The sequence below is a fragment of the Jaculus jaculus genome, chromosome 8 (genome assembly GCF_020740685.1).
Source record: "Jaculus jaculus isolate mJacJac1 chromosome 8, mJacJac1.mat.Y.cur, whole genome shotgun sequence".
NCBI lineage: Eukaryota > Metazoa > Chordata > Mammalia > Rodentia > Dipodidae > Jaculus > Jaculus jaculus.
This window is the reverse complement of record NC_059109.1, coordinates 116,879,407-116,905,507: the sequence shown is the minus strand read 5'-3', so window position 1 is coordinate 116,905,507 and position 26,101 is coordinate 116,879,407. Positions and strand designations below refer to the sequence as shown.

Sequence of the window (26,101 nt, the reverse complement as noted above, 5' to 3'; positions counted from 1 at the left end):
TGCTATATCTGAGACTTGGTCCTTGCTTAAAGAACGGTAACTGCAGTCCACCAGAAGACCTCCCCATCTCCCAACAGGAAGCGTGGTGGGAGTTGATTGCTCCACGCCTATCCTGGCATCTCAGCCCGGGGATTTCTGCTTCAAACTCTGCCTTTTCGCGGAAGCGGGGGCGGGAGGGGAGGGAGGACCTGGGCACAGCGCATGCCCCTGCGCGGAGGGCCGACCGGACGAATTCCCCGGGCCCACGCTTAGTGCGCGTGCGCGGAAGGCGGCTTCTCCAGGGCGCTGTTAAAGGAACCCGGGGTGGGCGGGGGCGGGGGCGGGGGCGGGGGCGGGCTGTCAGTGCGCCTGCGCGGGAGCGGGAGCGCCGCGGTGCTTGACTGACTTGTGCGCGCGCGCGGCGGCGGCGGCGGCGGCTCGGTGTGTGTGTGTGTGGCCTCTTAGCTATGGAGAGAGGCGATTCGGAGCAGCCCTGCAAGCGGCCCCGCTGCGATGGCAGCCCCAGAACCCCACCCAGCACGTCTCCTGCGGGGACACCCAGCTCTCCGGATCTCCACTCGGACCACCGGACCTGGGGCCCTGAGCAGGTGTGCTACTTCTTGCGGCGCGGTGGCTTCGGAGACGCGGGACTGCTGGGGAGCTTCCGAGGTAGCGGGACGGAGGGGGACGGGGACTTTCGGGGCGGAGTGTGTGTGTGTGTGGGGGGGGATGCTCATCGCGCCCGAGAGAGGGAGGGAGACGGGGGAGGGACCGGGGCCTCCCGGAGGGGAGGGCCGGCGCGGGAGGCACCCGGCGGCGGGTGGACCCCGGGCGTGCGATGGGGGTAGGGGGCGCCGGGGGAAGGCGATCCTTAGCGGAGAGCCCGCGGGAGAAGGAGCCCCGGGACCGGGACCTGAAGTCCGGGGTGGACCTGGGGCGGGAGACATGCATTGTGCCAAGCCCGAGGCTGGAGGAAGGAGAAATGGGAGCCCCTAGGGTTGGAGATTCCTAGGAAGGTAGCAGGCTCTGGGAGGGACCGGGGACCTGCGAGGGGCAAGATGACTTAGGTGTCCCAGCCTCTGCGAGGGAATTTGTCAAATCTCCTGCACCGGACAGGCGAGCCCTGAGGGCCCCCCCTCTTTTTTGACCTTTCCCCAGAACTTTCTGGTCTATGGCTTTGCTGTCATTCAGACTCCGCGGACCCCCTCCGTGCTAACCGCAACTCCCTGAACACTTGCCACATGAGAGCTAACCCTGGCGCTTTGAAGTTTCCGTCCCCATTCCGTTCCCCCCTTCCCCCGGAATTTGGGGGTTTCCTATAAGGAAAGGGAACTTGCCTTGTTAATCTCCTGAATTCTCACTGGCCACCATCCACACTCAGTATGTGTGTGTGTGGACTGTGTTTGCAAAGCGTGGTGGGTGATGATCATGATGTCTTCTTCTGTTTTTTTTTTAATTAAAAATTTGTTGTTGTTGTTTTCGCGAGGTAGGGTCTCACTCTAGCGCAGGCCGACCTGGAATTCAGTGTGTAAAAGTGTAGTCTCAGGCTGGCCTCGAACTCGTACCTCTGCCTCCCAAGTGCTGGGATTAAAGGCGGGCGCCATCACGCCTGGCTTCCTCTTTCTAAGTAGTTTCTCTTCCTAAATCTGAACAAGGGGCTTGTTCAGTTGAACACTGAAACCGAGCATTCCACATCTTACCCACCCGAGGGGCGGTGTGTGGGTTGAGAGGATGAAGTGACTTTACCGGTTCATGCTCAAACATCCACCATACACTTGAAATCTGCTCAACCTTGAGTGGTGGCTGCGAGCCTTAACCCTTGCTTGATTGAAGTGTCCAGTTCAGGAAAGTGGTTCTGGGGGTTGTGAATATGCAAAGTTAGTGAACTTTAGTTCTTGTAGGGTGGGGCCACTGGACCTAGGTTGAAGGCTGGAGTGGGAGGAAGTAATATGACATATGAACTAAAGAGAGCTTAAATGTAGGAACTTATGCTTCTCTTTTAACCTTTCCCACCTTCCCCCACCCTAGGGATGTACTCCCATGCATAGCAACACATGGGATGAAGATTTTTTAAAAAATTGTTTTTTGTTATTTTTATTTATTTGAGAGTGACAAAGAGAGAAAGAGGCAGATAGAGGGAGAGAGAATGGGTGCGCCAGGGCCTCCAGCCACTGCAAACGAACTCCAGACACCTGTGTCCCCTTGTGCACCTGGCTAACATGGGTCCTGGGGAATCTGGCCTCGAACTGGGGTCCTTAGGCTTCACAGGCAAGTGCTTAACTGCTAAGCCATCTCTCCAGCCGAAGACTTTTTAAAAAATATATATTTCATATATTTATTTGAGAGAGAGAATGGGCGCACTAGGGCCTCCAGCCCCTGCAAACGAACTCCAGATGCTCGTACCTCCTTGTACATCTGGCTTACGTGGGTCCTGGAGAATCGAACCGGATCCTTTGGCTTTGTAGGCAAATGCCTTAACTACAAAGCCATATTGCCAGTCCTGGATGAATATGTTTTATATTGTCTATTTTCAAAATGCTGTTGGCATGCCGGGCATGGTGGCACATGCCTTTAATCCCAGCACTTAGGAGGCAGGGGTAGGAGGATTGCTGTGAGTTCAAGGCCACCCTGAGATGCTGGGGTCCAGCCCTGGCTTGAAGGAGGGTCCCCGAAGAGAGGTGTGAAAGGGAGCGGTGAAATAACGACTCGAAGTCAAGTTCTGGTGCAAGCTGACAGGCTAATGCTGAAGGCAGCTGAGTTTTCTTATCTTTTTCTCTCTGCCTCCTTTTCTGTTTGTATTTTTTTATTTTTCTCTTTCTATTTTTCTATTTTTTTCTTGTTTGTTCTTTTTCTGTTTTTTTTGTCTTTTTTTCTGTTTTCTGTTTTTCCCTGTTTCTATGCTTCCATGCTTCTATATTTCTCTGCTTCTCTGCTGCCACAGCTCTTAGCCTCAGTCTTTTATTTTCTGATCACTTCATGCAAGAACAAACTTCAAGAAAGGTACAATTTTACAGAATTCATAGAAACTTTTTGTTATTCCTTATCATCAGTCAATTCCATAATTATTCACCTCAAGTAAAGTCATCAGGCACCTGTAATGATTAACTGTTTGCACATTTTCCCCATGTATGTGCGGTCAAGCACTTGTGATTTCCTGGACTTCTACTTTCAATTACTCTATTAAAGGTGAGAGGCAAAACAACCACAAATGGGGCTTCCCATCATTAATCACTGATCCAGTAGATCCATTTATCCTTTAATTATTTATTTTGAATTTTCCTGTTCATGTCCCTCCAATACTTAGACTTTGGTCCCCCCCCCCCCCAATGAACTATTTCTGACTTCGGTTGTTTTTCTGTAAGGATTCCTGGTAAAGAGTCAATTGCAGTTGCCACCATTAGAAAAATTAGTCATATAACAATTTTTACATTGTTCCAGGAGGTTCATTGTTTCCTCCTAAGTGTACTGTACTCCATGCCTGACTTTCTTTAAGGCCTTTAAGGAAAACAATTATCTCTGACCCATTTTCTTGTTTTTCCAATTCTATGCCAGAGCCTCTTTCAGATACACTGACCAACACCTCACCAACACCAATTTTTACTGGAAAAGTAAACTTAGAGATTGGGACACCAAGTGAAAGACAGAGAAAGACAAACATTATACAGAAAACCACATATTTCTGTAGCGTAGAGAGCCAAAGATTTTTCTACAGAGGGGCCACATCGGACTTCAAGGAAGAGACAGCTGGGCTGGAACTGTGTCAAGCAGCTCTTCAGCACTCGATTCTTCATGATCCTGAAATGGCATGCTTGCCATCTCCAGCACTGAGACTAAATAGTTAATTCCAGGTCAGCCTGGGCCAGAGTGAGACCCTACCTCGAAAAACAAAAAAACAAAAAATGCTGTTGGCTATGTGATTGGCTGTTTCCCTGGTGTTCTGTAGATTTCAGTCTTCATTCTTCAGCCTCCAGATTCTTTTCAGTCCACAGTCTAGTGTTAACAGAAGATACTCCTTGCATTCAATTGATAAAAACTAGCCAAGTGCTCTCACCTGTTCATACCTTAACTGTTTTGTCTTGAACAAACACATTTTTGTTGTTTGTTAAAGGCTCCTGGATTTTTGTTCTAAGTTAGCACTGAAAAGGTAGAATATGCCATCTTGGTCAGCTACTCTTGGAATTTGTCCTGTCAGTGACCACTGATCATTGTTTTGCATGTCCAGCTTCCCCTCCAAAGGTTTTTCTTCTTCTTCTTCTTATTTATTTATTTATTTATTTTTTGTTTTTTTGAGGTAGAGTCTCACTCTAGCGCAGGAGGCAGACCTGGAATTCACTATGTAGTCTCAGGGTGACCTCAAACTCACAGAGATCCTGTTACCTCTGCCTCCTGAGTGCTGGGATTAAAGGGGTGTGCCACCACACCTGGCTCACTTCATTTTTTAAATATATTTTATTTATTTATTTATTTATTTATTTGAGAGGGAGAAAGAGGTAGAAAAAGAGAGAGAGAGAGAATAGGCGTGCCAGAGCCTCCAGCCACTGCAAAGGAACTCCAGATGCATGTTCCCCCTTGTGCATCTGGTTTACGTGGGTCCTGGAGAATTGAACTGGGATCCTTTGGCTTTACAGGCAAACGCCGTAACTGCTAAGCCATCTGTCCAGCCCCAAAGGTTTTTCTTAAACTTCTGTGCTTGCTTTTCGTTTGTCCTAAAAATGAAAGCATTTTTCAGCTTGGATTTTTTTTTTTTTTTTTTGAGGCAGGGCCTCAGTCTATCCCAGACTAACCAGGAACTCACTGTAAAACCCCAGGCTGGCCTCAAACTCACAGATATCCTACCTCAGCCTCTGTAGTGCTAGGATTAAAGGTATGCACCACTATGCCAGACTACTCCCCACCCATCCTCCCAGTCAGTTTGATTCTGAGACACTTACAGATTTCTGAAATTGTCTTTTTTGTGCATATTTGTGTGTGGGGTATAGGTATGTGGGTGCATGTGGAGGCCAGAGGACAACCTGGGTATCATTCCTTAGGTGTGGTCTAGCAAGCCCCAGGGATCTACTTTTCTCTGCTTCTCCAGTACTGATATTACAAGGGAGTATCCATGCCTGGCTTTTTTTTTTGAAGTGTGCATTCAGCTAATGTGGGTCCAGGGGGATTGAACCTGGGTCCTTCGGCTTTGCAAGCAAACACCTTAACTGCTAAGCTATCCCTCCAGCCCTGAAGTCTTTTTTAAATATATATTTTATTTATTTATTTGCAAGAGAGAGAAGAAAAGACACACAGAGAGACAGAGAGAAAGTATGGGTGTGGCACAGGCCTCCAGCCACTGCAGCTGAACTCCACACACATGTGATGCTCTGTGTATCTGGCTTACATGGGTACTAGGGATTTGAAATCGGGTCCTTAGGCTTGGCAGGCAAGGGCCTTAACTGCCAAGCCATCTCTCCAGCCACCTTCCCCCTCCTCTTTTTTTTTTTTTTAACATAGGCACTCAGGTCCTCATGTTTGCTAGGTAAGCTGTACCAACTGAGTTAATTCCATACCCCGTTTGTCATTATTTCTGATTAAAACTCTCTTGGGCCAGGCATGATGGTGCATGCCTTTAATCCTAATACTTGGGATGCAGAAGTAGGAGGATTACTATGAGATCACTATAGAGTGAGTTTCAGGTCAGGCTGGGCTACAGCAAGCCCCTATCTTGAAGAAAAAAAAAAATTAAAAACAACAACAACAAACCTCCTGGCTAGGGATATGGCCCGATTAATCTGTATCTGTACAGATAATGTTTGTGATGTCTAAAAATAAGTAACTTTCTAGAAGTCACAACACTAGAAAAAAAATAGGGGGCTGATTTTTTTTTTTTTCCCAAGGTAGGGTCTTGCTCCAGTCTAATCTGGCCTGGAATTCACTCTGCAGTCTCAGGCTGGCCTCAAATTGTAATTCTACCTCTGCCTGTGGAGTGCTGGGGTTAAAGGTGTGTACCACCATGCCCAGCTTGATTTTTTTTCAAGGTAGGGTCTCACTAGCCCAGGCTGACCTGGAATTCACTATGGAGTCTCAGGCTGACTTCCAGCTCACAGTGATCCTCCTATACCTCTGCCTCCCAGAGTACTGGGATTAAAGGTATATGCCACCACATCTGGCCTGATTTTTTTGATTTTTGAGTTAAGTATTTGAACTGTAGAACTCATTCCAGATATTCTTTGACAAGTACCCTTGTTAAAAACTACTGGGGAGGGCTGGAGGGATGTCTTAACAGTTGAGGCATTTGTAAAGCCAGAAGACCCAGGTTTGATTCCCCCAGACTCACGTTAGCCAGATGCACAAGGAGGCACACATGTCTGGAGTTCATTTGCAGTTGCTGGAGGTCCTGTAATGCCCATTCATTCTCTCCCCGCCCTTTTTCTGTCAAATAAATAAATAAATAAATAAATAAATAAAATAAAAACTACTGGGGAACCTGTACTTGTAATCCTATCACTTGGGAGTCTGAAGCAGGAGAATCAAACAAAAGTCAGGGCCAACCGGTGCTACTTTCATGAGTTGGAGACCAGCGTGGGTCTTATATCATCAAACCAAATGAAAAACAAAACACTTGTGTCAAGCATAATCAAAGTTAGAAGATGAACCAAGAGCAAGGAAAAAGTAACCAGTTAAAAAAAAAAAAAAGAGCTGGAATGATGGCTCTGTGGTTAAGACACTTGCTAGCAAAGCCAAAGGACCCAGGTTCCATTACCCAGTACCCATATAAAGCCAGATGCACAAGGTGTTGCATGTGTCTGGAGTTCATTTGCAGTGGCTGGAAACCTTGGAACACCCTTTCTTTCTCCCTCCCTCCCTCCCTCCCTCCCTCCCTCCCTCCCTTTCTTTCAAATTAAATAAAATATTGGCCAGGTGTGGTGGCGCATGCCTTTAATCCTAGCACTTGTGTAACAGACAGCTTCAGGTTTGCTGAGATGAACTTCCAGACCAGGCATAGTTATGGAGAAAGGGGTTTATTGAAGCTTACAGATCCAGGGGACGTTCCATAATGGCAGAAGCTGGCCTGCTGAAGGCCAAAAGCCACACAGCACTGCACACTTGAGGAACTCCAGCTAGGCACACTTTACATGTCTTTAGATTGAAATCTTAAACCCACCACCACACCTTAAGATCTGCACAGTGACACCATCTCCAGACAGGTGGCTACAGATGCAAACTACCAGCTAATCAAACACTGAGTATATTGGGGGCCATCTATTCAAACCACCACATTCTGCCCCTACCCCCCAGTAGATTGATAACCATCACATGTTGTAAATTGTACTCAGTTCAATTGCAAAGGTCCCACAGTCTTGACTAAGTTAAGATAGTAAGTCCTGTAAAATCAAACAAGTTAAATACCTCTAACATAAAGGCACAGAGTAAACATTTTCAGCTGGTATAAGGCATAGCAAGGGGAGACTAGAACAAAGCAAACTCAGCCACCACCAAACAAATATCAAACTTTTGCAGTTCAAGTTCAATATTAACCAGAGACTGGCAGTCTCCAGATTTTCCAATTTTGCCCCTCCAGCTTGGCAAAGTAGCCAGGGAAACTTCCATCGCAGGCCAACAGTGCACTCTATGGTAGCCCTTGTATAGTCCTGGTATATCCAAAACATCTTTAGGTCTTCATAGAAACCACGGTCCATCTTCCAAAGGCTCTTTCAGCCTATCAGGGCATCAGGCCCTGCATCATGTCACATCTCAGCAGCGGTTCCACCGTGTATAATTCACAACCATTCCATACATTTTTCATGCTTCTGAAACAAATACCAGCTGTGCAGGACACAGCCATAATCTTAATTCAGGGACCAAGTAAATTGTAACCTTGAGAAGCAGATTCCTTCTCCAGTCAACTCTTTCTGAAAGAGTTTGCATTTCTATGATAGTCTTTCCTCAGGCATCCTTTCCATTGTTTTAATATAAAGCAGTTGGGCCATCTTCCTTAGATTGCTAATACATTTGACAATAGCAGCTTTAGTAACCTAAAGCCAGTCCCTGTGCCAGTAAATTTTAAACTTTGAGTTTTAACAACTTAAAGTCTTAAATCTCTCAGTCACATATCTTTAGCCAAGCACATCAATCAGTCCATAACAAATTTAACCTTGATCAAACTCTCTGGGCCTGGGCCGCAGAACACAGCCAGCCCTTATGCCAGTAGCCCAGTTCCAACAAAGTCCTCTGTAGTCTTTCTTTCCCCTTAGAAAGCTCATAACAGCTGGGCGTGGTGGCGCACACCTTTAATCCCAGCACTCGGGAGGCAGAGGTAGGAGGATCGCCATGAGTTCAAGGCCACCCTGAGATGACAGAGTTAATTCCAGGTCAGCCTGGACCAGAGTGAGACCCTACCTCGAAAAACAAAAAAAAAAGAAAGCTCATAAGCCAAGCCCTGAAGTTCAATACTGTCTGCACTTAGCATTCTCAAATTCTTATCAAAATAGTCCATAAAACTTGGCTTACCACTCCGGAAGGCATCTTCAGTTGCAAGTGCCAAGTCCATGCCCATTCCTCCAAAACAAAGGTTCCAAAAGACCAACATCCACATGGTCAGGTTCATCTCACCCCACTCCTCAGTACCAACTTCTGTAGTAGACAGCTTCAGGTTTGCTGAGATCAACTTCCAGTCCAGGCACAGTTATGGAGGAAGAGATTTACTGAAGTTTACAGATCCAGGGAAAGTTTTAGAATGGCAGAAGAAGCTGACCTACCTTCACAGGTCCAAGGAGAGAGAGAGATTGAGAGAGAAAAGAAAGAGAGAGGCAGGTAGGCAGGCATAGCCAAAAGTCAAAAGCCACACAGCACAGCACACTTCAGGAACTGCAGCTAGGCACACTTCGCATATATTTCCATTGAAATCTCAAACCTACCTCCACACCTTAAGATCCACCCAGTGACACTGCCTCTAGCTAGGTGGCTGCAGATGCAAACTACAGACTAATAAAACATTGCCTATATTGGGGGCCATCTATTCAAACCACCACACAAAGGTAAGAGGATAGCCATGAATTCGAGGCCACCCTGAGACTACATAGTGAATTCCAGGTCAGCCTGAGCTAGAGTGTGACCCTACCTCGAAAAAACAAAAACACAAAAACAAAGCAAAATAAATAAATTAATTAATTAAAATTTTTTGGAGGTAGGGTCTCACTCTAGCCCAGGCTGATCTGAAATTTCCTATATAGTCTCAGGCTAGCCTCAAGCTCTCAGTGATCCTCCTACCTCTGCCTCCCCAGTGCTAGGATTAAAGGCGTGCACCTCCACACCCAGCTAGAAATAAAATATTTTTCAAAATGAGTAAAACAGAAGAATAGACTGTTGACAACCAACCAGGAAACATAAGTAAAGCTGTTCTATTCAAATAGGAATTTTGTTTTAATATTTTATTTATTTATTTCCAAGAAGAGAGAGAGAAAACATGCCAGGTCTTCTAGCCACCGTAAATGAACTCAAGATGCATGAATCACTTTGTGCTGCGGAATCAAGCCCAGGTGGTTAGGCTTGCAGGCAAGTGCCTTAACTGCTCAGCCATTTTGCCAGTCCTCAAATGGGAACTTTTAAAAGGCTGGTGTCTAATTTAGATCGGAAATGATGTCAAAAGATTTATGGCAGGTGAAGTGGAGACTCCATCAAGGTTTATAGAAGTATCTGTTAGCTCAACCATTGACTTTGGTAATGCTTTCTTTCCTCTTTTTAAAATTAAATTGATTTATTTATTCAAGGGGAGAAAACAATAGGTGCACTAGGGCTTCTAACCACTGCAGATGAACTCCAGATGCATGCATCACCATGTGCATCTGGCTTATGTGGGTACTGGGGAGTCGAACTTGAGTCCTTAGGCTTTGCGGGCAAGAACTGTAACCGTTAAGCCATCTCTCCATCCATGGCATTGCTTTTTGACCTCTAGGAATCTATTGGTATAGTTGGACCAGTGTCCAAAGAAATAAATCCAAGAAGATTCTTCTAACCATTGATTGTAAATAGCAAAAATAATAAATAAAGTAGATAAAGGTAACCCAAATATCCATCAATATGATGGCTAACATTGACTTGAGTATATATACTCTGTGTAAAGTACTGTTTTGTGTAAAGTACTTTACATGATTTTATGGGGAGGGTTAATTTTTTGTGTCAGTGCCTGAGGTATTGAGGACCAGACTCAGGTCTTTGTATACGCTAAGCATCATGTCCCCATGCATACATGTTTTATTTTTAAAGTCTTTTCAACAGCTCTGTCACATATATCCAATTGTACTCATTTTAGAAGAGAGTAAGGCCTTTTTTAAAAATAGCAGTTACATGTATTAATGAAACATTTATATTGTGAAATAAAAAATACACAATAAAATGATAAAGAGTTTATAATTAACAAGAAAGATGTTTAGAACATTGGGTGGAAAAATCGGTTACATGCTAGTCTCCTTTATGTGAAATTATATCATTATATAGATAAATGTATTTGCACAGTGGATATCAGGAGAAAATAAATTGGTATTTTATACCTTTTTTAAAAATATTGTTTGGACTTTTTACATTGAAATACTATTTTTCATGACAGAAAAATACAAAAGAGGCTGGGTATGGTGGGTCATGTCTTTAATCCCAGCATTTCAGAGACAGAGGTAGAAGGACACCATGAGTTCGAGGCCAGCCTGAGACTACATAGTGAATTCCAGGACAGCCTGGGCTAGAATGAGACCCTACCTCCAAAAACAATCTCTTTCTCTCTCTCTGTATGTATGTGTATGTGTGTGTGTGTGTGTGTTCATGTGTGTGTGTGTGTGTATATATATATATATAAAATATTTTTTTGTTTTTGTTTTTTATTTTCGAGGTAGGGTCTCACCCTAGCCCAGGCTGACCTGGAATTCACTATGGAGCCTCATGGTGGCCTCAAACTCACAGCAACTCTCCTACCTCTGCCTCCCGAGTGCTGGGATTAAAGGCGTGTGCCACCACACCCGGCTTTATATCTATCATTTTCATGTCAACATGTTTTCTCTTTAGAAAACCCCTTTCTCACTTCCTCTTACCACCTTCAGAAAAGTTTTTGTTTGTGTTCGAATAGTCTAAAGTTCTAGAATCTGAGATCTGGAAGAACTAGAATTAAGTATATGAAAAGGCAAGAAAAAAAAATATGTGTACTTGGCTCGGTGTGATGCCACACACCTTTAATGAGGTAGGAAAATCACTGTGAGTTCAGGCCAACCTGTGGCTACAGAGTTAATTCCAGGTTAGCCTGGGCTAGAGTGAGTTTCTACTTTAAAAAACAAATGCACCCCCCCCCGCAAAAAAAAAAAAAAAAACTTTTATAAGCTGGATATGGTAGTACTCTTTTTAAAAAAAAATTTTGTTTAATTATTTATTTATTTGAGAGTGACAGAGGGAGAAAGAGAGAGAGAATGGGCTCACTTTGCCCTCCAGCCATTGCAAACAAACTTCCAAATAACATGTGCTACCTTATGCATTTGGCTTACGTGGGTCCTGGGGAATCAAACCTCGAACTAGGGTCCTTAGGCTTCATAGGCAAGTGCTTAACTGCTAAACCATCTCTCCTGCCCCAATCCCAGCACTGTTAATCCCAGCACTCGGAAGGCAGAGATAGGAGGATAACCTTGAGTTTGTGGTCACCCTGAGAGTACAGGGTAAATCCCAGGTCAGCCTGGGGTAGAACAAGACCCTACCTTGAAAAGCCAAACAAGCAAAAACAAAAAGTGTATGTGTTGGGGGGAGGGGGCCATGGCCTAGGGATGTATATTCATTGGTAGAGTGCTTACCTAACATGCACACAGCCCTGGGTTTAATCATCAGTACCTCATAAACCAGGAGGCATAGTGGTTCACACCTGTCATCTCTGTACTTAGGCAGTGAAGAGGCTGGAAATCAGAAGTTCAAGGTCATCCTTAGCTACATACTGAGTTGGTAGTCAGCCAGGGAGATGAGATCCATATATATACATATGTTTCAAAAGAAAAAGTTGTGTGTTCTTTCCAAGGAATTTTAGAGATATATCATAACTTTAGATACTCCTCTGCAATGGCCTTAATAGACTAGTTTCCTTCCCTAACCCTCACCCCACGTCTTGTCTTTTAAAAAAAAAAAAAAAAAGGAAACTAAAGCCACCCTGAGACTTCATAGTGAATTTCAGATCAGCTTGAGCTAGAGTGAGACCCTACCTCCAAAAGCCTAAGGACCCAGATTTGATTCCCAGTACTCAAGTGAACCAGATGCACAATGTGGCAGATGCATCTGGAGTTCGTTTGCAGTGGCTAGAGGCCCTGGCTTGACTGCTTGCTCTCTCTCTCATAAGTAAGTAAATAAAAATAATTTTTTTGAAGTTATGGTACAGTTTCTTAGCATCTGAGCAGCATTGGTTTCAGGGCCCAAACAGATAACCAAAATCCCTCATATAAATTGGTGTAGTGTCTGCAGATAGCTTATTATTTATTTGCTTTTATTAGTATACAAAGAATTAGGATTCATTATGGCCCTTTTTCTTTCTTTCTTTCTTTCTTTTGGTTTTTCAAGGTTGGGTCTCGCTCTAGCTGAGGCTGACCTGGAATTCACTATATAGTCTCAGGGTGGCCTTGAACTACCTCTGCCTCCTGAATACTGGGATTAAAGGCATGCACCACAACGCCCAGCCATTATGGCCTTTTTCAAGCAAAATTTGTTTTTGTTCTCCCCTCTCCCTTTTCTTTGCATATAACCCATGCACATCCACATCTATATACTTTACTTTTTTTTAAAATTAATTTTGTTGTTTTTGAGGTAGGTTCTCACCCTAGCCTAGGCTGACCTGGAACTCTGCAGTCCTAGGCTGGCCTCAAACTCACAGTGATTCTTCCCACCTCTGCCTCCCAAGTGCTGGGATTAAAGGGTTTTCTGTTAATTTTATTTGTGCCTGGGTTTGCCAGGGCCTCTTGCCACTGCAAATGAATATCAGATACTTGTGCCATTTTTTTTTTTACATCTGTCTTAATGTGGGTTGCTTAGGAATTGAACCCTGGGCACCAAGCTTTGCTAGCAAGCACCTTTAGTTGCTGATCCATCTTCCCAGCCCCCACATCTATATATGTTAAATCATTATTATGTTACTTATGATAGCTATACATTGTGAATGCTATGTCCATAGTTGTTATGCTACCAGACTTGTTAGGGCCCTGGCATCCCTAACAAACTACGCTAGACCACAAAGCTCAATGGCACATTAAACATATAGAAGGCAAAAGCAGAAAAAGGAGATTTATTCAATATGGCCATGTTGGTAAGGGAAGCAAAGGGGCCCAGTGGCACCCCTAAGCCTATCTTCCTGGTCCCAACATGATGTTTAGGTTTAAACAGAGGTTGGAGGTAATGTGGAACTCAGCAGTGTTGTCAAGGTGGGGCCCTGCCCATCACTCCTTGTCTCACCGAGATCCCTTCTCTCCTGGAAGGTGGTCTGAGAAGTTGTCAGAACTGTGTGAAATATCTTTCCTGGAGACCCATTTTTTTCTCTGGCTAGTATCTGGGCCTCAGCCTTTTCCTTCTTTCAGCATGAGACTCATGTCTTTTTCTCAGTAGTCTCATAGCCTAAGGGAGAGGCACCTGTGTCTCTGTAGAATGCCTTCATTCCTGTCAGGATGGTTACAATGATATTTTTAGGGGATAATGACAAGAAAAAGAAGTCTACCTGTACAGTTATAGATGTAGTTTTTTTTTTCTGAATATTTTCCACTGATGCTATAGGTGTGTAATCCAGGCATACAAAGGGCGGCCTGTATGTTGCATGGCTTCTAGTGGTTTCTCAGTAGATAGTGATCTGAACAAATATGGTGGGTTCAAATGGAAAGAAATTGAAAAACACATGTTGTAAATACTGAGTTTGTTTTTTCCTCTTCTGTAGAAAATAAAATCACTGGTTCATTACTGCCCTTTCTTGATGAGTCTCTTCTTGAAAATCTTGGAGTAAGGTAAGAATGACAAAATTCACTCTGTCACCAGACACACTTGATTCACCTTCGAGGGACAGAGCTCAAGATCTGTGACATGTTTGAGAACATGTTACTATTTGTTTCCTCATGCTTTGTTGCTTTTATATGCTTTGTTCATTTCATTTTACAAATGGTTCCTATTTCAAAGAATTTGGCTGACAAACCTGAAGTTTGTAGTGACCAACTTTTCACTCCCAAATTCAAAACAGTTGAATTATACACACCAGAAAATGTATAGGAACCAATAGAAAGAAAGAAAAAAACCCATACTAAATCTACACCCTTATCTTGAATATGTTTCTGTGTCTTTTTAAAGCTGTCTTAAGACTGGAATGTATTATCTTTTTTTTTTTTTGTTTTACATTTATATTTGGTTCTGAAAATGTTTGACTTTTTACTATCCCTATGGCAAAATTCATTTTGCTAAACCCCATTTAAGCTTTGATTTTTAAAAATATCCAAGTCTTTGAAATTACTTAACTCTAAAACATCTGACACTTCTTGCCTTAACAATTTTTAAAACCACACACACAAAACTCCGTAATTATACAGTAGGCCAAGTGTTCACCTGCACTCTGCAGTTGACCCATCTGAGCTGTGTAACTATGTGCTTCTGTCACCTAAAATATATTACCAAGCCTAACTTTTACATTTCAAAAATCATCTTCAGTAGTAACTAAGTATATTTTCTGTGGTGTTACTTATGAGAATATTTTTCAGAATATGGGAATATATATGACATTTATAATCTTGTGAGCTTAAAATGTTTTCTGATATATCATGTATATGTGTATATATATATATATATATATATAATATATATATATATATAAATTTTGTATGATTTTGTGATAATGTAGTCCCCCCCAAAAAAATTATTTAAAAAGCATATATTAATAGTAAATGAAAGCATTTTAAGGACTTGCTCATACTTTTTGTATTTGTCTGGAATGTATTATCTTGTATGTGATATGTTAAAACACATGATTGGCTCTTTACAGATTTGTACACACACAAATGAAAATGTCTATATGTGTTGCTGGAGGTCCTATAGTCTAAGTTAGGGCTACTTTAAAGATAGTGGGTATCTAGTTGAATATCCTTAAAATAGAGCTTTTGTTCTTAGGGAGTTGGCAACCTTGATAAAATCTGTTTTTTTTTTTTTTCTTCTTCTTCAGGAATGTCACTTAGTGAAATGTTTGTGGCAACAGTAACCAAAGAATCAAAACAAAGGATTATACTGAATTACTTCATGCACTGTTGCTTAGAATTTGATAATAGAAATGGATTATCTATGGATGCTAGATGGGCAGGCTTCTTTCATTTGATAAAAGCCCACTGGGGCCTTGGATTGTCCAGCTCTGGAGTCCCCCCTTCCATGAAGAGTCTGTGTTCTCTGCTGTCTTTATTAGGATTAAAGGCATGTGCCACTATGCCCAGCACACTTTTTACTCTTTAAAAAAACAAAATAGGAGAGGGGCTGGAGAGATGGCTTGGCTTAGTTGTTAAGGCACTTGCCTGTAAAACCAAAGGACCCAGGTTCAGTTCTCCAGGACCCACGCAAGCCAGATGCACAAGGTGGCACATGTGTCTGGAGTTTGCTGTGGCCCCAACACTCCATTCTCTCTCTCTTTCTCTGTCTCTCTCTCTCTTAAATAAATAAATAAATACAAATAAAACAGTAAAAAGAAATTGTGAAAGAAGATTCCCATAGGACCTGTATCTGACTTTCAGGAGGTATCATTTGGCTCACAATCTTCACAGGGCTCTCTCTCCTTGGCGCTTTTATAAGCGCCTTGCAGCCACCCCAGTCCTCTCAAAGCCATTCTGATTACTTGTATCCTAATGGAATCTGTTCCAATCTTTCTTTTTCTTTTTCTTTCTTTTTATTTTTATTTATTTATTTGAGAGCAACAGACAGAGAGGCAAAGAGAGAGACAGAATGGGCACGGCAGGGCCTCCAGCCTCTGCAAATGAACTCCAGATATATGCGTACCACCTTATGCATTTGGCTTACATGGGTCCTGGAGAATCAAGCCTTGAACCGGGGTCCTTAGGCTTCACAGGCAAGCACTTAACCACTAAGCCATCTCTCCAGCCCCAATCTATCTATTTTTTTTTTTTTTTTTTTGAGGTAGGGTCTCACTCTGTCCAGGCTAACTTAGAATTAACTATGTAGTCTCAGCGTGGCCTCGAACTCACGGTGATCTTCTTACCTCTGCCTCCCGAGTGCTGAGATTAAAGGTGTGCACCACCATGCCCAGCTCAATCTTTCTTTTTAAAAATTTTTTTATTTATTTCTTTGAGAGCGAGAAAGGAAGACAGAGAGAATGGGTGTGCCAGGGCCTTCAGCCACTGCAAACAAACTGCAGACCTACACAGTACTTTGTGCAGCTTGGCTTTATGTGGGTATTGGGGAATTGAACTCAGGTCCTTAGGCTTTGCAGGCAAGTGCCTTAACCACTAAGCCATCTCTCCAGCCCTCCATTTATTTATTTATTTATTTATTGATTGATTGATTGATTGAAGCAAGCCCAGCAGACTGGCCTTTTTTTTTCTTTTTCCTATGCCAGAGAGTGAGAGTAAGAGAGAGAAAGACAGAATTAGCATGCCAGGGCCTCCAACCACTGTAATCAAACTCCAGATGTGTGTGCCACCTTGTTTGCAAGTGCAACTTGTGCACTTGCATCACCTTGTGTGTCTGGCTTACATGGAATCTAAAGAGTTAAACATGGGTCCTTAGGCTTCGCAGGCAAGCACCATAACCACTAAGTCATCTCTCTAGCACATGGATTCTCCATTTCATGAGGAATCTAAGTTACACAAGTGCTTCTTGTATTACCTCATATTTATGGTTGAACTACTGATTTGTGAAAATTTTTCTAGAAAAGGAACATTGTTACATTTAACAGATAGGTCAAGCTGGGTGTGGTGACTCATGTCCGTAATCCCAGGATTTTGGGAATGGAGGCAGGAGGACTGCCTGCCATGAATTCAGGGCTAGCCTGGGCTACATACTGAGTTCCAAGTCAGACTGGCTACAAAATGAGATGCTATCTCTAAGTAAAAAGAAATAAATGTTTGGGCTGGAAAGATGGTTCCGTACTTAAGGCACTTACTTGTCTGCAAAGCCTAATGACCTAGGTTTGATTCCCCAGTACACAAAGTAGAATATGTGTCTTGAGTTTGCAGCAGCTGGAGGCCCTGGCATACCCATTCTCTTTCTGCCTGTTTCTCTTCTCTCTGTCTCTCTCCGTTTGAAAGTAAATAAATAAAAATTCAAAAGACTAAATAAATGTACCTATTGTGTTGTAAGATACCTTGAATTTTAGAAATGTTAAAGAAATAGAATCCAGATTCTATTTCTAAGAAATAGAGCCCAGTGTGATGGCACACACCTTTAATCCCAGCATTCTGGGAGGCAGAGGTAGGAGGAGCGCCATGAGTTCAAGGCCACCTGTGAGTACATAGTGAATTCCAGGTCACCCTGGGCTAGAGCAAGACCCTATCTCAAACCCCTCCCCCCAAAAGAAAAAAGAAATATAATCCCTTTGGTGGGGCTATACAGATGGTTTAGTGGCTAAGGCACTTGCCTGCAAAGCCAAAACACCCAGGTTCAATTCCCCAAGACCCAAGTAAGCCAGGTGCACAAAGTCTGGAGTTTGTTTGCAGCAGCTGTAAGTCTGGTATGCCCCCCCCCCCACTTTTTCTTCCTCTTCTCTCTCTCAAATAAATAAATAAAATAATTTTTTAAACAAATCCCTTTTGTGGTCTACATATCTGGCTTGCTCATAACTGTTTAAAATTTCTATTTAATGTGATAGAGGGGAAAATGAAAAATAATCCCAGGATTTGGGTGGTTGTTTTAATATATTTTATATGTTTTTAATTTTTTAATATTTATTTTAAAAATAGTTTATTGATTTATTTGAGAGAGAGAGACCAGGAAGAGGCAGATAGATAGATAGATAGATAGATAGATAGATAGATAGATAGATAGATAGATAGATAGGTAGATAGATAGGAAGGAAGGAAGGAAGGAAGGAAGGAAGGAAGGAAGGAAAGAAGGAAGAAAAAAAGAATGGGCATGCCATGGCCTCTAGCTCCTGCAAATAAACTCCAGATGTCTGTTCCATCTTGTGCTTCTGGCTTACGTGAGTCCTGGGGAATTGAATCTGGGTTCTTGGGCTTTGCTGGCAAGCACCTTAACCACTAAACCATCTCTCCAACCTTGTTTTTTTTTTAATATTTAATATTTATTTATTTATTTATTTAAGAGAGTGAGAAAGGGGCAGATAGAAAGGGAATGGGCGTGCCAGTGCCTCCAGCCACTGCAAACGAACTTCAGACACATGTGCCACCTTGTGCGTCTGGCTTACATGAGCACTAGGGAATGGAACCTGTGTCCTTAGGCTTCATAGGCAGTGCCTTAACTACTAAGCCATCTATCCGTTTTTTTTTTTTTTTTTTACGATTTTATTTATTTTCTTATTTACATGAGAGAGAGAGATAAAGAGGCAGATAGAAAGATAATTGGCGCACCAGGGCCTCTAGCCACTGCAAACAAACTCCAGATACATGTGCCAGCTTGTGCATCTGGCTTACGTGGGTCCTGGGGAACCGAGCCTCAATTCAGGGTCCCTAGGCTTCACAAGCAAGTGTTTAAGTGCTAAGCCATCTCTCTCTCCAGCCTGGGTTTTTTGTCTTTTTGAGGTAGGACTTCGCTGTAGCTCAGACTGACCTGGAATTCACTATGTAGTCTCAGGGTGGCCTTGAGCTCATGATGATTCTCCTGCCTCTGCCTCCCTAGTGTTGGGATTAAAGGGGTGTGCCACCACGCCTGGCACCAGCCCTGTTATTTATTAATTTATTTACAAGCAGAAAGAGAATGGGCCTCCCACCACTGCAATGAACTCTGGATGCATGTGCTACTCCATGTATCTGGCTTTATTTGGGTACTGAGGAACTCAGACCTTGCAAGCAGATGCCTTTAACCCTTGAGCCATCTCTTCAGCCCTGTTCAGTGTTTGTGTGTGTGTGTGTTTTATTTTTTAATTTTTTTTTTTTTGTTTTTCGAGGTGGGGTCTCTCTAGCCTAGGCTGACCTGGAATTCACAATGTAGTCTTGGGTGGCCTTGAACTCAGGGCAGTCCTCCTACCTCTGCCTCACAAGTGCTGGGGTTAAAGGCATGCATCACCACGCCTTGTATTTTAATCAGTGACTTGTATATAAATAGCTTTGAGCTTCAAACCAAGTCACGAATATGGAGTATCCACCAGTTCTGGAAAAGATTGGGGTTATAGTGAGGTTAGGTCACATTTGGTACTCGGTGCTGTGACTTCTTGCTATGCTTAGCAATGTGACTGCGCTCAGCTTGATTCATTGAAAGCAGTATTTGAAGACTGGCTTTGTGCCATGTTTGTTATGGCAAAATGAGGAGGAGGAAGCTAGGCATAGCAGCCTGCACTCATGAGTCCTAGCAGGTTGAGATAGGCAGATCATGACTTCAAGGCTAGCCTAGCTTACTTCTTAATGAGATCCATCCTCCCTTAACAAAAATAAAACAAACAACCCAGCATGGTGTGTTGCTGTATATGTCACCTGTAGTAATGTCTCTAAATCCCAAGAAAATCACCTCAAGGTTCTGTCATGGCCGAATCTCAGTACAACAAGAGGTCAGTTGTAGTGCTTTTTGTTTGTTTGTTTGTTTGCTTGCTTGCTTGCTTTTTCAAGGCAGGGTCTCACTTTTGCCCAGGCTGACCTGGAATTCACTATGTAGTCTCAGGCTGGCCTCAAATTCTTGGCGATCCTCCTACCTCTGCCTCTTGAGTGGGGGGATTAAAGGTGTGTGCCACCTCGTCTGGCTAGTTGTGGTGCTTTTGAGCTCACCTCTATGAAGTCTTTTAGCAAAAGTTTGTATGTTGGGTTGGGGAGCTGGTTCAGCTGTTTTAAGGAGCTTTGCTTGCAAAGCCTGTCAGCCTGTGTTCTCCAGTACCCATATAAAGCCAGACTCAGAAAGTGACACATGTATCTGGAATTCATTTGCAGTGGCAAAAGACTCTTATCATGCCCATATACCCACCCACTCTCCCTTCTTTCCTTTCTCCCTCACTCCTCCTCTCTCTCTCTCTCTCAAATAAATAAAAATAAAATTTTAAAACGATGCTTTTTTAAAATCCCAATTAGCTAGTAGATCAGTAAAGGCCAGGTAGCCTGTACCTACTGTTCTTATTAATGTTCAACCAGGTATGGTTCATAGTCCTCAACCAATGAGCAATTGTAGATACAGCAGGATACTAAATTATAAATTAAATTTTTTTTTTTTTTTCCCCGAGGTAGGGTCTCACTCTGGCCCAGGCTGACCTGGAATTAACTATGTAGTCTCAGGGTGGCCTCAAAGTCATGGCAACCCTCCTACCTCTGCCTCCCAAGTGCTGGGATTAAAAGTGTGCGCCACCATGCCCGGCTAAACAATATTTTTACTTATTTATTTGGAAGCAGAGAGATTGAGAGAGAGAGAGAGAGAGAGGAAGAAGAAGAAGAAGACAGACAGAGTAAGAGGATGGGCACATCAGGGCCTCCAGCCACTGCAAAGGATCTCCAGGTGCATGTGCCACCTAATGCATCTGGCTTTACATGGGTGCTGGGGAATCAAACCTGCTCGTTAGGCTTTGCAGGCAAGTGCCTTAACTGCTGAGCCATCTCTCCAGCCCCAAAATTTTATGATTTTGAGCTGTTCAAATTCCTGTTCATTCCCAAGGGAATGAACGTTACGAGGGATTATAGATAATGGAAGGTGTGTATAAAGCTCCAGCCCTCACCCTGGATTCATACTGGGAGCTCATAAACTAGTCCAGGGTTGTGAAGGGCCCTGTTGACTGTGGTTTAGTTAAAGTAGATTGGAAGTATAGACAGAGCTTTTGGGAGTGAAGACGTTGGCGTTTGAGTTTGTCAAGGGAACAGAGGATCAAGGGCAGAAATCCAGAGCAGGCCTTCCATGACTCAGAAAAAACTCATGGGAACAAAGAAAGGAAGTTTCTATGAGTATGTTTAATTTTACAATTGTTCTTTTGAATCTGTTGTCTCTTTCCATTAGCATTGATAATCTAGAGCTTATCATATGCTATTTTACACTTCCGGGGTTATTCTTAAGAAGTCATGGTCGCTGGGCATGGTGGCGCATGCCTTTAATCCCAGCACTTGGGAGGCAGAGGTAGGAGGATTACCGTGAGTTCGAGGACACTCTAAGACTCTATAGTGAATTCCAGGTCAGCCTGGGCTAGAGTGAGAACCTACCTCGAAAAACCAAAAAAAAAAAGTAGTCATGGTCTATTTGCTTATATTATTTCAATTTTAGTTCCTTGGGAGAGAGAAAGAAGCTCATTAGCTACATCCAACGACTGAGTCAATCTCCAGCTGAGCTAATGAAGGTAAGAGGATCCTGCGTTTGTCACAGTTTTTGTTTTGGTGTATATGTGGTGCATGTGATTGTGATTTTTATTTACTTATTCATTTTTGTTTTGTTTTGTTTTTTGGTGTAGGGTCTCGCTCTAGCCCAGGCTAACCTGGAATTCACTATGTAGTCTCAGGGTGGCCTCGAACTCATGGCAATCCTCCTACCTCTGCCTCCAGAATGCTGGGTTTAAAGGTGTGCGCTCAATGTCTGGCCATGACTGTTTTCATATGTGTGTGAATGTATGTGTGTTCAGGAGTGCATAATTGTGGGGGCATGCATGTGGAGATAGAGGTCATTGTGAATTGTTTTCCTCAGTTCCTTTTTTAAAACTTACTTAACAGAGGGAGAGAGAGAATGGTGTGCCAGGGCCTACAGCTGCTGCAAACAAACTCCAAAAACATGCACTACCTTATGCATCTGGCTTACATGAATCCTGGGGAATCAAACCTGCATTCTTTGGCTTTGTAGGCAAGCACCTAAACCACAAAGCCATTCCTCCAGCCCTGTTTGCTTCAATTCTTGCACGCGCTCTCGCGCTCTCTCTCTCCATATATATATGTACGTACATACATACACACGGGCACGCCAAGGCCTCCAGCCACTGCAAGCAAACTCCAGACACGTGCGCCCCCTTGTGCATCTGGCTTATGTTTGTCATAGGGAATTGAACCAGGGTCCTTAGGCTTCACAGGCAAATGCCTTAACTGCCAAGTCATTTCCCTAGCCAATAATTTTTTTAATTAATTTAATTTAATTTATTTATTTTTATTGACAGCTTCCATAATTGTAAAAAATATCCCATGGTAAGTTCCTCCCTCCCTCTACTTTCCCCTTTGAAACTCCACTCTCCATCATATCCTCTGCCCCTCTCAGTCTCTCTTTTCTTTTGATGTTACGATCTTTTTTTCCTTTTTTTTTTTTTTTTTCCAAGGTAGGGTCTCACTCTGGCTCAGGCTGACCTGAAATTCACTCTGTAGTCTCAGGGTGGGCTCGAACTCTCAGCAATCCTCCTACCTCTGCCTCCCGAGTGCTGGGATTAAAGGCATGCGCCACCACGCCCGGCTTTTTTTTTTCCTATTATGATGGTTTTGTGTAGGTAGTGTCAGGCACTATGAGGTCATGGATATCCAGGCCATTTTGTGTCTTTACTCATTCTCTTTCCCGACCTCACTTAGATAATGTGTTTTTTTTTTCCCCCTAAGGTAGGGGCTTGCTGTATCCCAGGCTGACCTGGAATTCACTATGTAGTCTCAGGGTGGCCTTGAACTCATGGTGATCCTCCTACCTCTGCCTCTCCAGAGTGCTGGAATTAAAGGAGTGTACCATCACGACTGGCTCAAATAAATTTTTAAAAATGAAGAAAAAAATAGAATGAAAGTTGGGCATGGTGGAACACGCCTTTAATCCCAGCACTCAGGAAATAGAAGTAAGGAGGATCACTCATAAATTAGACCCTGCCTCAAAAAATAAAAAAATTAAAAAAAAAGAATGAAGTCTCCTTTTGCTATACTTTCTCAACTTAGTAGTTGTATGTCACACACTTCCTATATCTGGTTCTCTTTCAGATGTCTTCTCTTCCCCTTTCTTCTGGTAGAACTCACCATTTCTTTTCATTTTTTTCTACTCATTGCCTTTCCTCTTCTGGGCATAGATTCTCTTGCTTTCCCCAGAGGCCAGAAAAAATTTATTTCTCATCCGTCTGCGTGGCATATGCAGTGGACAGTAAGCAGTGCCATCCTGCTGAGTAGGATATCCTACAGCCTTTCCAGGTGATAAACGGACCATATGACTGGACAAGGAATAATTTACAATAAACAATACTTGAGAAACAGGTTTTTATAATGTATATATTTTTGCATCTTGGAATAATTTAATGGTTGGATTTTCTAGTTAGCTGCAGCATTATTAGATGTATCAATCAATCTGATGTTATATATCTTCAGGGTAGGATCTTAAGGTGCTAGGTGTGGCTCTCAAGACTCTCACAGTGTCTACAAAAGTGACCCTAGAAGTTGGGTTTCCCTGCTATGAGAGTATTCAAGAAGGCTGAGTGGAACAAAATTTAGGCAGATTGTAAAATTTAACCAAACAATGTACACATTCAATGAAAAACAGCACAGAGTATTTATGCAAGAGTAGATATTATGACAACCAGATCCTCTAACAAAGTCACTGTCCCTTAGGGTGTATGGTGCCCCACACCCTTAATCCTGTCAACCAGGAGGTTAAGATTTCTGGTCTGTTGAGGGTTCCAAGTCAGTTTGTGACCATGTGAGACCCTTCCCTAATGTACAACAGAAGAGGAAACAAAGCCACTGTAAATCAAGAAGCAACAAATAACAAGCCCAAAATATAGCTTATTTAAGAACGGCAAATCCAATTATCCATCAGATTTAACCTATAATTTATTCTGATATGGAAAGTGCAATTAGCACTTCCGGTTCAGGTCTATATACCAGGCTTATTTGGCAGGTACTGACCTGGTGTAATCCCAGTTACCTTTTGGGATGATTTTGGTCTCAGTTATGCTGTGCTCCCATTTGGGTCCCTCCTTGGTGCACTGTGGGTTCTAGTAGGCTGGCTGGGTCGTTGGATCGCTGCTGTCATCACTGGTGCTGTGTGCTATGATCTCCCTTCTCCTGTCTCTGGTGCTTGCTGGCGCTTGTGGTGGCGGTGGGGTGGGGGTGGTGAGGAGGCTGTGGATGGTGGCTGTAGTTCTCCTGCTGGTCCACGTGATCCTCTAACTCTTGATTTGCTCCTCCATTTTTCACTGTGGTTCTCCACGTTTCTTGAGTTTGCGAAGAGCTTTAGTGTGAGTGGAAAATCCCCTCACCTGGCTTTCCCTGCGGCTCTGGTCGAGCCTTGCAGCTGTGGCCCCGTGGACCTGGTGCTGCTGCTGCTGGAGCCACTACGCCTCACTTTTTAGTAGGAGAGGGTATTTTGTTAGTTTTTTGTTTTTTTGGTTTTTTTCCTCCCCTAGGCTGCTTTGGCATGGTTCCTACACTGCCATTTTAACCCAGGAAACAGGTTTAAAATTTTTATTTATTTATTTGAGAATTGGATTTTAATGGGTTCTGGGGAATTGAACCTGGGTGTGTAAAACATTTGTTAGAAAGGTATAAAAAAGCTGGGCATGGTGGCGCACGCCTTTAATCCCAGCCCTTGGGAGGCAGAAGTAGGATTGCCCTGAGTTTGGGGCTACCCTGAGACTACATACTGAATTCCAGGTCAGGCTGGGCTAGAAAGAGACCCTATCTTGAAAAACAAAAATAAATAAATAGATAAATACACACACACAGACACATATATACATACATGTGTGTGTGTGTGTGTGTGTGTATTGGGCTAGAGACATGGCTTACTGGTTAAGGCACTTGCGTGAGAAGCCAAAGGACCCATGTTTGACTCTTAAGATTCCACATAAGCCAGATGCATAAGGTGATGCATGCAAGGTCGCACATGAGCACAAGGTGGGGCATGCATCTGGAGTTCAATTATAGTGGCTGGTGGCCCTGGCCTGCCATTTCCTTCTTACTTTCACTCTCACTCTCTCACATAAATAAAAGGCCAGTATGTTGGGCTTGCCTCAAAAAAAAAAAAAAAAAAAAAAAATATATATATATATATATATATATATATATATATATATATATATATACGTACATAGAGGGTAGGGCCTGGAAAGATGGCTTCGTGGTTAAGGCATTTGCCTGCAAAGCAAAGGACTTCGTTTCAGGTTCCCAGGACCCACGTAAGCCAGATGCACAAGGTGGTGCATGTGTCTGGAGTTCGTTTGCAACAGCTGGAGGCCCTGGCATGCCCATTTGCCATTTTCTCTGTCTGTCTTTGTCCCTGTGTCTTTTTCTCAAATAATATGTTTTTTAAAAAAGAGGGTACATAAATAAAAATAAATAAGCAAATAAATTTCAGGCTGGAGAGATGGCTTGGTGGTAAAGCACTTGCCTGTGAAGCCTAGGGATCCCCATTCAAGATTTGATTGCTCGGTACCCACATAAGCCAGATGCACAAGGTGGTGCATGCTTCTGGAGTTCATTTGCTTGGCTGGAGGCCCTGATGTGCCCATTCTCTCTCTTTCTCTCTGCCTTTTTCTCTGTTGCTCTCAAATAATTAAAAATAAAAAATAAAAGAGGGATGGGGGGCTGAAGAGATGGTTCAGTGGTTAAGGTGCTTGCCTGCCTGCAAAGCCTAACAACCAAGGTTCAATTCCCTAGTACCCACGTAATGCTGGGTACCCAGTGACTCATGCATCTTTAGTTCATTTGTAGCAGCTGGAGGCATTGGCACATCCATTGTCTCTGTCTCTTTCTCTGTCTTCTATCTCTTTGCTTATAAATACTGAATGTTAAAAAAAAAAATGTGGTCTGGAAAAATGGCTTAGCACTTAAAGGCATTTGCTTACACTCATATAAAGCCAGATGCGCAAAGTAGAACATGCATCTGGAGTTCTGTCACAGTGGCAAAAGGCCCTTCCACATCTATACACGCTCTCTCTCTCTGCCTCATTGTCAAATAAAAGTATTTAAAGGGCTGAAATGATGGCTTGGCAGTCAAGACACTTGCCTGCAAAGCCTAAGGACCCAAGTTCAACTTCCCAGCACCCACATAAACCAGATGCACAAGATGGCGCATGCATCCGGAGTTGATATGCAAT

General features: G+C 43.1%; 1 protein-coding gene across 4 annotated transcripts in view; it reads left to right on the top strand.

The window, feature by feature from the left end:
• The first annotated feature begins 416 nt into the window (after window positions 1-416).
• Samhd1 (SAM and HD domain containing deoxynucleoside triphosphate triphosphohydrolase 1) overlaps window positions 417-26,101 on the top strand; it is a 62,371-nt gene continuing 36,686 nt past the window's right edge. For 2 of the 4 annotated variants that reach the window (XM_045156508.1, XM_045156509.1), the window contains exons 1-3: window positions 417-648; window positions 13,886-13,952; window positions 21,331-21,403. In XM_045156508.1, the coding sequence (XP_045012443.1) occupies window positions 447-648; window positions 13,886-13,952; window positions 21,331-21,403 (342 nt within the window). In that variant the 5' untranslated portion in view covers window positions 417-446. The remainder of the gene's footprint in view (window positions 649-13,885; window positions 13,953-21,330; window positions 21,404-26,101) is intronic. The other 2 variants (XM_045156511.1, XM_045156510.1) reach the window with 2 other exon arrangements.